This window comes from Polyodon spathula, chromosome 17, assembly GCF_017654505.1.
Source record: "Polyodon spathula isolate WHYD16114869_AA chromosome 17, ASM1765450v1, whole genome shotgun sequence".
Lineage (NCBI taxonomy): Eukaryota > Metazoa > Chordata > Actinopteri > Acipenseriformes > Polyodontidae > Polyodon > Polyodon spathula.
The window spans coordinates 700,484-712,804 of NC_054550.1; the positions used below are offsets into that span (position 1 = coordinate 700,484).

Below are 12,321 nucleotides of genomic sequence, written 5' to 3' on the forward strand. Positions count from 1 at the left end.
TCATTTCAATAGAAAAATCGAAGCCAAAATTAAACAGATAGGTTACACATGCTGCCAACTTCACAGGGATAAACAAGAGTGTCTGTTGTGATAAAACAGCACATTTCATAAAAGGTGTATTGTGCAACTCACTATCTAAAAGCACCTCATCAGAAAAGACACACAGACAAAAAGAACAAATAGAGATTTTCACTAGAATTCCTAAATGAGATAAACACTTTTTAATTTTCATAATTGTGGCTTTACCAAAAACGACAATCAGCCGCACATCTTGCAATCATGATAGATCTGGCCTTTTGTTTTTTTTTGTTTTTTTCTTTCCTGTATTTATGTTTTCTCTTTTAATAATGAAAGAACTTTAACTCAGCCTATCTATTTCCAGAGAGAGCCGAGTAAAACGCAGAGTGAGAGTTAAATGAACATTAACATATTGCCCACACTATGTCTTTGCTCTGCTTGTTTACCTCGTCAGTGCTTAGAAACAGCTTGTTCACTGTTGATTATTCGAAACCCTCATGGTTCAAACCCTCCAGAGAGTGTTATGAAAACAACATTAGTTACTTGATTACAGAAGACGTAGTGGGCTCATGCCTCCTACCTGGGGACCGGCTCCGTCAAATCCTTCCTTGTGGATGACTCCCTGGATGGATCGCAGCAGCTTGATATAGCCCATGTTCATATTACTGTAGAACAAAAAAGGATTAATGCAGAGCAACAGATTAAAAACAGGCTTTAGAGGCAAAATACAGATCAAGCTGCAGAGTTAGCCGTGCTCTTCCTGTATAGTGACAAAACCTGCTGGAATAATCCCCCATCTTCCTCTCGGTAACGCCTGTTATCAGAACTCTGATTTTTGGAGATGTTATTTAAATGCAGATTCATTTAACTTGTATGTGATGACTTGTATTACAATATGCATTAGATTTTGTTTTTATAACCAGTTTGGCAGCTACAGCTTTGATGATCACACTTCATTGCCGCATAGCTGGCACAAGTACAAAGCACTGCAGTCTGTAATCCATTTCCCAGAGTTGATGGAAAATATTGATAACTGAAATGAATCAATTAAAACATCAGAAGTCAGCTGTGATTGTCTGCTATTAACTACCTCTGTACCCTGACACTCCATGAAAGAGAAAATCTGCTGAGACCAAGATGGCTTCATTATGTCAGCCTCACTTACCTCCAAGAAAATTAATGATTTAATGAAGCACCTTAAAGAACACAACCACCATAGCATTTCTGTGTTAAATCACAGATAATTAACACGTTGTTAATGAACTGCTATTCCAAGCACACCTGATCAATGTCCTCTTCACCTGAGCTCATCTTTTACAATGGTTTTATTTTAACAAAACAACCTGCAGACGTGAAGACTTTATTTGCTCCCACCCAAACATATTAATTTGCAAGAGAAACAGGATTCCCCATGATTTATTTATTTTTTAACTGTATGTATGTATGTATGTATGTATGTATACACACACACAATTCTACACTGGAATCATGACATGCTAAGTCGATACCATGTATATATGTGGATTTTTAATTTTTTTATATATAGTTATTCTATATTATTCACCTACCAGATATTCAGATCATGCTGAAATACACACTTCTAACATGGAAGACAAAGCATCTATATACTGTAGGTCAGCAAACCCCATACACTGATGTGTGTGTTAAAAGTATGTAATCCTCCAGGTGTCAGGATCTTCACACAGGTGCAATCGTTTCTATACCTGTCAAATACATTAGACCACAATAATAATAATAATGCACTACAATTCAAATATGAATTCAGATCTTCCCATGAGCTCAGGTAATACAAACCTACAGACATCACTTGTGGAACAATTCCACTTTTTAAGGCTAGTTTTAAAACAGCCAAACAAAGTGGACATTCTTATGCTGAGGGTCAGCACAGTGCAATGCACCAGTACACTAACCATCACGCTGGCTAATCTGTCAAAATACACAGCTGTCAATGATGTATCATGGCCAATCTACCCAGGTAAATGTCATAGCATTACTATTCATAAGAGCCACGACAGGTACTTATTTTGGGCTTGTATGCAAGGAAGCATGTGACCTTGGTTAATTAATTTTAAAAAAACAAAAAAACAAACCTTAAGTTTGAACAATAAAAATACAAAGTAAGGCATCAAATTTGCAACTTTCTAAAAAAAAAAAAAGAATAATAAATAAATAAACAAACAAACAAACAAACAAACTCAGTAAACAAAGATTATGAAAGATTCCATTGTTCATTCTGAGTCAAGTGAATGCACATTGATTTTTAAAAAAAAAATTTTTTATAGAAAGATAATCTTGTTATCGTCTCATAATTATCAAGTCTGGGTTTATGCTGCAGCGTGAATAAACAGATGCATGGTAATTTGTTTTTAAGCAGTATAAACGCTGAAGCTTACTAAGTGGGTGAATATCCGGTGAGAGAACTGTCTGTTATGCCCAAGAGGCAAAACAGCTCAGGATCACAGGTCAGTCGATATGCAGAGGCAAAGAATGTGTACATGTGAAATCTTCCAGGCTTTATATTGATGTGCATGACCGCACTGCATCTTTAGCTCCAGTGTATGATTTTGGACCAGTATTTATTCATTTTTTTTAGTAAAGAAAAACAAACTTATATTACAGTGCTAGAAAAAGACAACTGTGCGTAGGTGCTCATTTATTTATTTAAGATATTTGTATTTTTAATTTTTTTTTTTCACTGGACCAAATGCATCTGACCCTATACGTTATAAATTACACTGCAGACTATTAGCACATTTCAAAGGTAAACCTTGTAAACCTGCTGCCTAAGTCAGTGTTAAATGTCTTGACTAAGACTGTAAAATAATTAGAGTTTTCTCTGGTATAGCAGTCTTTTTCTCTCACACCCTGTACAGTATTACTAAAGTCCTTGTACCTCCACATTACCATCACTCTTCAGCAATCTGACAGGTAAAACAGCACAAAGCCCCTTCCACACATACTGTTCCTTCCGCACATACTGTTTCTAAGCAATTGCTAAGGTTGGGCTATCAAAGCTCGAAAAACAGGGTTACTATGCAGGTAGACACCATTAGTGTACGATACATTTAGCTGCCTCAAAATGTGATATTTTGCAATACAATCATCATGCAAAAAATAAAGCTGTGGGTTTACATATATTTTAAATCAATGTAATCAGTCTGGGGGTACTCTGGCATTTACTGTTTCAAGACGGCTACACCAAAACACAAAAGTGAATGCTATACTATATTAGTTCATTATAATCATGTAAAAAAAAAAAAAAAAGAAAAAAACATTAAGAACAAAATATGAAATTGAATTTGTTTTTAATTTGTACAGCATCATTAACTGTAATTCAGTATACTTGTGTGTGATGTACTATAACACGTTTGCACTATGCTTTACAACTTTGCCAGTAACACAGTTACATTTTATAATGGCCAGAAACATCTATCTATCTATCTATCTCTATCTCTCTATATATGTTAAATGCTCAGCGTCTTAACAGGCAAAGCAGGATCCACTTGCTTTACAGTTCACTAAACACACAAGACGTATTATAGTAAATAACTTGAACAGTAAATAAAACTAATAGGGAATGTAATTAAAATTCCAGATTAATCTGGATACCCCTCCCAAAAATCGACCCAAATGCAGGATTTCGTTTTCTTTAACTAGACATTTGCAAAACGAGTTACTTGCACATTTTGCTCAGAAGAATATGACAACCATTGTGTTGGAACTCTTCGCCAACCACACAATGACCAACTAATAGCCTGTTATCAGAACAATTGTACATAAACTACATGCAGATAAGACATATAATTTTAATTATTTAGAACAATAATTTATACTGGTAAAACAATTATTTAAACATGGCAATATCCATCTACTGTATGCAGACTGGCAGTACAACACAACTTGTATTTTTTACTGTAAGTAATGAAACGATCTGTCCATCTTTTAGGGTTGGTTTTTCACAGTCATCACTTTATTTAATATATAATATCATGTATTTCCTGCTGAGCTTCAGATCATATAGATAATGATAAGAGGTAGGTGATAATCCAGAAGAGCAAATGTGTTAGCTAATTAAGATTAAACGCAGAGGAGCGATTGAGTACACCACTGCTCGGCAAGACATTTCTTTCTTTTTTTCTGCTATAAAAGTAGCCCCATTTTAACAACAGGGTCCATATCACCTGGTGAGTAATTTATACCAATTACATGATATCATAAAATAGCCCAATTTATTAGTCAGGAAGTCAACATGGGGCATCTTGCATGTATGAAAAGCCAGTTTAAAGGATTATTTTTTAGTCAATGAGCTGTCATTTTGTCTCACTGATGAGTCTTCTCTTCACAGGATGTTATTATTTTCTATATTTATGACCTTCATGAAAAGAAGTTAATACATTGTCAAAAGGTACTGCTGTCTGTAATTTGGTAAATGGTCTGCCAGAGCTTTTAACAAATTCTAAAATGTTTCTGTAAAGGTTATTCATCCCCCCCAACTAACATCTCTCAAGCTGCTTCCGCAGTCTTACAGATGTGTCAATTCCCACATATTGCTGGAACTGTACAGTAGATGGGGTTTAACAAACAAAGTACTTTGTTCTGTTAATTAATGCAAACACGAAATGAAAAAAATACACATTTTACACAGCTACAAACCAGATAAAAACAGTTATTTCACTATTTACTTGATTGAATAATTGTATGTATTTGATGTCTAAAATTAATTAACTTATTAAGGCGCAAATGATCTATCCCTACATGTGCCAGTACATAGAGTATTGATACCAATGATGTTTTAATGTCTTCCCTGATTTCTTTTATAGCATGTTATTTATCACTAAACAGTTCAAATAAACAGTTATTGCCTATTTATTTTGAGCTAGAATCAGCACTGCTTTTAAAAAGCAGCTTGCTTCCAAGGATTGGTTTTGGTCACATGAGTCAATTGAACTTTTTACTAGGCAAACAGGTGATTTATTGGCCAGCAGTACATTTTAGTATCTTAAAAACTGCCTGTTAGCTAAAATAATGCATGGAGCTTAATAAAAACGAAAGACTCTGTGTGCAACTGAGCAGATTGCCTTGTTTACCATGTTTTCATGTAAAGAACGTGTCTGCCCTTTGATACATGGGAGACACTTAAAACCGTAAAACCAAAAAAGCAAACAGAGTTTTTATTTGTTTAGAATTCACTAAACCCTTTTACTAGCTAATTTGCTTCTTACACAATTGAGATGTATTTTAAATGCAAAATGTATAAAGTTCTTTTTTTTATCTATTAGTTAAGCACGTGTTATAAAACACAACCAATTATACTGTCCATTAACTAACATACTGTATACCAATAATAGGTAATTGTTTACCAGCCTGCAAGGCAACTCTTACGTTTACACATCCAAATGTAAAATCATTTTTAAACTAAATAAAGAATTGTAAATATCACTATGCCATGTTAAGTAACAAAAAATCTATTGTTCACCATAATACTTTGATACGAAAAGCTTACAAAAACTTACCTTGATTCTGCAGCAGATTCCAAAGGCAGCTCATTAGGAAGGAAGAAGCTGTGACATGTGGCTGCCTCACACATATCAGTACTCATTGATTTGGAAACATCATAGTAGTGACCAAATCTTGACGATGATGCCAGAGTAGTCTAAAAGAGATCAAAATGTGGGTCAAGGTCCCTGTAAACTGGGGGACAAAAATATTCAGACACCAGCAGAATCATCTATTTTTAACCATCCACTTCAATGTTACTTCAATATTTCAGCTCCCTAAATTCATCACTATAAATGCATGGTCTTCTTTATAGTTGGGACCACTGGTTCCTAAATAACCATTAGTCATAAGGCAGACACAAATGTGTCCCACATAGTGAAATGTCTAGTTTTTGAAACTAGAGGAACCCTTTTAACTAGAGGTACAGCAGGTACAATTCACGCACAACTACAGTACTAATAACAACAGCTTGTGGTTTGAGGGCCAATATGATTGTACTGTATGTCCCAAAGTAAAACTATGATGGAGCCAAAGGTATTTGCCTTTTGAAATGCCAAAATTGCACAAGTTACTCAACTTTTTTATTTATTTATTTATTTTTATTTTTAACAGCGAAATGCATAGATGAGGCAATAAAGCAACTAGAATAGTTACTGTTTTTTAAATAAAGTAAAATAAAATAAGATTGTTTGCTTTGTAATCTATTCTTAATCTGGATAAGAGATTAGAATGTTTTTATTGCAAACCCCACCAGAGCTCATCTTTTCATTGTGTACGGCCCAGCCTCCTCAACATTTTAGAGGGGCTTGACTAACTGAACTTTGATCTGATGTCTTCATTGAGAAAAACTCCAGGTTGCCGATTTTGGATGCAAATCCTCAGTGAGGCCTATTGGCGTTTTGTAAAGATAGCAAAGAGAAAAAGTTTCCAGGGCCCTCTTGAGAATCCTGGGGGCACACTGGTGTCCTTAATCCACACTGCAATACGGATTAAGGTAGGGGATAACCTTTCTTAATTCAGAAGAAAGAGTATAGCATCTACAAGCTGGGTGGAGACGGCCTTAGCTACAATAAAACAGTGTGCAATAAGGCATGGTCTGTGTCAGGCTCCTGTGAATAGGCCTCAATGTACCAGATTCCCAGGCCTAGTGGGGAAGCTTGCAAAAGCCTACCTGAATCAACTAAGCGTGAGTAATCTGCCTTAGCTGAATGGCCTGGGTGAAGCCTTTTCATTCCTTAGTTTGAGAGTTGATAAATTTATTATCAGTGACTATTAGGCTCTGTGCCTGTCACCTCCTCAGTTCTGAGGATAGTCTGGAGAAAAGAAAAGGGAATGGCTCTGACAGAGAGCAGACGGCTTTTTCACTACCTTCTGCTGCTGATGTTTCTAATTGCAACACTAATGTGCTCGAAACCTCAGATTTGAGATGAACCAAAGCAGAAAATTGATTTCATGCTGCGACAGTTTATATATTGCTGCAAGTACACAAATGGCTCATTCTGAAGGAACTGCACCTTCTAATTTTGTTTAGAGATAGCCATAACTACTTTGTAACCTTGGAGAGAGATTGGTTTTTATAACAGCTTTCCTGCAATATAAAATGTCAAATTTTTTTGCAACAATAAAGAATTTTTTTTGCTTCTTGTTTTTTTTTTTATGTTTTATCTTTCTCTACATCATGCAATGGAGTTCATTCTTTATAAATGCCAAATTGCCAAACCAGTTACGTTCTAGATAAATCTCAAAAAAAGATAAAATAAAACCTTTTTTTCAAATGGATTACATCTGTTAAAGCTTCCACAAAGGGCTCAGTGGTTTGATACAAATTACAAGTGCTTTCCACACACACTTAGCACATGGATAAACACTTTATTAGCTCCATTCAACATTTACTTAAGAGTGCTATATGAAAACCAAGAAACAGAAACGGGCGTGTCTTGTAACAATATATTATAGTACTTGCTCATATGCCTGTTCAAATGTAATCAATGAACTGGGGTAACCTATCCCAAAACAAGAATCAAAACCTTCAAGCATACTTAAAGTGGCCCATTATAACATTTGCCAAGTCATTGCCCCGGTGTACAGAGAGCCCTGCATAGGAGCCCCAGCAGGGTCAGAAACGGACATAGTAACAATAAAACATTAGTATTTTTAGAATAAATATTACAGATTAACAGACTAACTGCCTCTTAATTTCTCACACAGCTGTTTCCTGTTTTTTGGTTTAAATGTGCAATATGTACAATAAAAAAAAAAATATATATAAAACCTATTCACTGCTTTTTTTTTCCTCTTATACTGCAAGCAGTTTGTTTGGGGATCTGTGCAGCAGTACAAGGCATGGTCTGTACATAAAAATACACATGCTCATTAAGAAAGTAAACAGCATTGGTTTCAAGACCGCTTTGCCTTTGTTTCTTTAGCTTATAAAACATCCAGAGACTACAGTATAGGACGTCTAGGAAAAATAACTGCAGTCCGCTATTGTAGTCTAGGAAAGAGAACACTCAACACAGACACACGTAAATGCACGCACAGTTCTATTTATGTTTACTAGAAAGCTCTAAAATGAATGACGTTTTCCTACAGTTGTGTTTATGCTGAAACAGTTTCACCAGTGAACAGTTCTGCCGACACATTTACTTGCCAGTGTTAGAGAGCAACACAATGGTGAGTAGAAATGATAATTAAGTTACCACTGTTTCATTCAACCGTAATTGTTTAATACCACCTCAAATCACTTGAATCTGAATTTACGATGACACTTGTAACTAGGGTAAGAGAGAATATAAAAGGCAGCACTAAAACCCTTTTGCCTGTTGTATTGCTGAGGTTTTCATTGTTCACGAAAACACACTGGAATCCAGTGGAGCCACCGGACCTATTGAGGGCGTTTCCTATTAAAGTTATTAATGACAAGATGCTTTACTGTACACACCACCTACCGCTCTTGAATCTATATTAATCCTGCTGGTGCCCTACTGTAGATGATTTATGGAGTTATTAACATCCCCAAATACAACAAAAAGGTCAGCGCTAGAGTAAGTGCACCCATTTTACCACTGTTGGCATTTCAGATCTGCTGGTGTTCAGAGCGTTTAAACAGATCTCAGAGCATCACAGTAATCTGTTGGAGGCTAGTGCATACACTACCCTAACTATGAGTTGCAGTTTACTGTATCTCTGATAACCTAAATTGTCGTGCAAAGCAGAGCAGTGACAGACATAGATGTTTTATACCTGTACTTTGGGTAGGTTCTGATACCGCCATGCTATTTTCATGGAGTCCTGCGTTTCCGTCGAAGAATCACCTGCATTTGCTAACTCTTTTTCCACTTCTGAATTTGAGATCTCGTCAAGCAAGGGGGCTGGAAGTTCCTATGAACAAAAAACAAAAGATTATATATATTATATACTTTTTATATATACACATACATACACATTTTTTTTTTTTTAGATATTACCATTTTGGAATATAGTATGACAAATGTAAAGAACCTAGTAGTTCTTACAGTTAATAAAACTATTTTTGTGCCATGTTTTCCATGTATGTTTATAAAACCTGTGTTTTACTGAATACAGTTTACTTCCGGTCACAGCACACTGTACAGTAATCTGACAAACAATTAGACATCCTGTTATACCAACACTAGACTAGAACAAATTGATCACATTAACAATTTTTAGATTTTTTCCAGCAAAAAAAACAGACAAAACTAGACATATGCTTCAGTAGTTTGATCCATTAGTGTTGCAAAATACCAAAGTACCAGAACTGTTTAATGCACCCTACTACTTTACATTTATGGAGCCACTATCCTTATACCAGCTTTTAGAAAGTGTCAATTAACAAAACAAACCAGTGTGATAAAGATGGAACTGGAATATGTGTGTGCATTTTATACAGTGTTATCATTTAAATGCACACAGTTCTCATAGTTATTGTTATATATTTTTTATGCATTTAAAATGACTAAACCTACAGAAAACATCAGAAGGGCAGCAGAACAGAAAGTTAAAAAAAAAAAAAGGCTTTAACGCATGAGTTTAATTTTAATTGAAAATCCGAAAGCAGCACGCTGGGGATATTTTTGTACAGTATTTCTGTCCCACAAGCTGGTGAATGCAAAAATCCCTAGGAGATTCTCCTTCTACATTCAATAAAAACAAGCTATTGTCTTGCAAATAACACCTCAAATTAACACCTTCAACGTTTTGTGGCATGGGTTATCCTCATTATGCTTGATTATCCACGGGCCAATCAGCAGTGCTCACAGATCAGCTTTATGTCCCAGATCATTAGGATAATTCCTTTAAGCACCCGCCCAACTCCCCGGGCTGGCTATTGTTTCAGCTTTTGCTCCTTACATAATCAGCGACACACCTGTTGCTGTCACCCCACGTTGCTCTGCTTTACTTTTACAGCCGCGTCGTTTGTGATACTGGAGTCTCAGGAGTAGATTAAGCATTTTACACCAGTCAACTTTAATGTAACAAAGGAGGGAGGTGAAGCCAGTGTTCCCTAAGGTGATAGTGGCCTGCTGCTACTCTTCCTACTCCAGTGAACATGCACACACGCGGGAGAGCCACTCACCGACTCAGCTTCTTTACACTCGTATTACTCAACTGGACTGAACCACGTGAGAACTAACGTGACCCAAAACAGAAACGTACCAAGCACTTTCTAATTTTTTTTTTCAGTTTCATCAAGTTATTATCGAGCATCATCATTTTAACCTTTTCCAATACTTCCCCATGCTAAAATCTTCATTTTTTGTTTGTGGTTGTTTTATACGTCATCCATGTTACAATAACATTTAAAAACTTTTGAAAACAATATATTGGATTTTATGGGGGGGGGGGGGGGGGGGGGGGGGGGGGGGGGGGGGTACTGTATACGTATAACATATGGGATAGTCCCTTGCCCTTTATGTAAGGGAAAATACATACATATGTGTATGTATGATTATCAGCATTATTACAATTTACAGTGAACTCTGATCGTCATAAATTTTTTAAGTAGAGAAGGGTACATCCCATCTGCATCTCTTCCCATGGGGGTTAAAGAAAGCCATTAAAAGACAGACATGCTCACTTGCAACTGAGGCTATGTTATGACCTCCTATTGTATCAATCACAATATTTACCACTGCTGTCCATCTGTGTGCTGTTGTTAGGCAGTTTACATTACTATGTTTTGGCAAAAATGCACAGGGACAATCTAACAATTTGACCCCTTTCAGAGACAGATTCTCCAGGGTGTAATAAAGCCCAAGATACTGCAGCCCACAGTTAATGAGGTTTAGCCTCACACCCCCGTAAGCTGGTTTAATTACCTGTGTATTAGGCAGGCTAAAGGCATCACATACCTCCATGTACAGTTTGGTTTTTTTTCCACACATTATCAGCTACTGCAAACTGTTAATAAAACTGGCAAGTGTTCTTCAAAACCTCAGCTGGACAGAATCCCCCCATCACATGCGAGCAACATCAATATTTATAGGTACAGTACTGTTAACATCAGAGAGGCTTACTTTCAGACAGCGGAAAAGAGTCAGGGTGCCAAGGGGCTTGGATAACAGGTTTGTTCTTCAAAACTGAAGCTTGAAAATTCAAGATTTTGCTGAAAACCAGTTAATGGGAGCGTTTTTTTTTTTTTTTTTTTTTTTAACATGATAAATCCATTCTTCACTCAACAGCTGATAAACTAACAAAGATGCATTCTTAAAATGGCAACTGAAAATAAAGCGTACAAACACATCATTGTTATATAGATTCTCATGCGATGTAATTTATAAGATTGGAGTCCTAATGCTGGCTGCATCACAGAGCTCTGACTTCAATAGGAATGACTGTTTTCAATGATGATGGATAAATTGCTGGGTGGTAAAATATTATATCTAAGGCAGGTGACGGGTCTTTTTATCATGTACTTGTCTCCATCTGTCCCACACCGTTGTAAGATAATTATGGTCTGCAAGATTGTCTTTCTCCACTTAGTCATGACAGTGGCATTTGTCATAGTTATATCTATGAGAAATAAAGGACAGTAACAGTCTGTCTAGAAATTAACATGCTTTATTATTTGATATATTCTTTAACACTTTTATAAACCATCTCACAAAAGTAAATTGCATACACTGCAAATTACATACATTTAAAAACAAACTGCACAGAAGACAATGGAATAACTGGTTTGCCAACTTACTTTATTTGCAAATTACAAAACAAAACTAGAATTTCACCAAACTGTACTGTTATTCATTATGTTATCTTAACCTGCCAAATGAGACCTGATATATACGTGACCACTAATATAAATATAAAGATTCTTATTCTCTGAGCAGAATTTTACCAATTTTGTTGTCAAAAACACTCAACCAATTTTTGTTTTTCTTTATTTTTCTTTATTTTGTTATTAGATTAATGCTTTCAGGGTTGTTTTTTTTTGTTTAATTACATACAGCTTTTACCTGAAATATCTGGAGCTGTCCTGCAAGGTTATCAGTAAGCTAAAAAAATAATGATATAAATATTTATATATTTCATTGAAGTAAACGTTTTCATACCTGCAAAATATCACCCGGATGATCTCTGGATGAAGCTATGAAAAGAGAATGGCCACAGACAACACCTTCGGCAAGGAAATACTTCAGCAACATGCGGGAGTAGCTGTCATATTTATCTTCCTCTGGAAAAAACAACAACAAAAAAAACCGACAGCTTTATAATTACAAACAATACTGGAAAGCGCAATTTATATTAATAATTCTGAATAAG

General features: G+C 35.8%; 1 protein-coding gene across 2 annotated transcripts in view; it reads right to left on the bottom strand.

Moving 5' to 3' along the window:
- Positions 1 to 12,321, bottom strand: part of elp4 (elongator acetyltransferase complex subunit 4) — a 62,627-nt gene that overhangs the window by 43,421 nt on the left and 6,885 nt on the right. For both annotated transcript variants that reach the window (XM_041275922.1, XM_041275921.1), the window contains exons 3-6: positions 12,111 to 12,232; positions 8,782 to 8,919; positions 5,553 to 5,692; positions 599 to 683 (exon numbers count right to left, since the gene is read on the bottom strand). In XM_041275922.1, the coding sequence (XP_041131856.1) occupies positions 599 to 683; positions 5,553 to 5,692; positions 8,782 to 8,919; positions 12,111 to 12,232 (485 nt within the window). The remainder of the gene's footprint in view (positions 1 to 598; positions 684 to 5,552; positions 5,693 to 8,781; positions 8,920 to 12,110; positions 12,233 to 12,321) is intronic.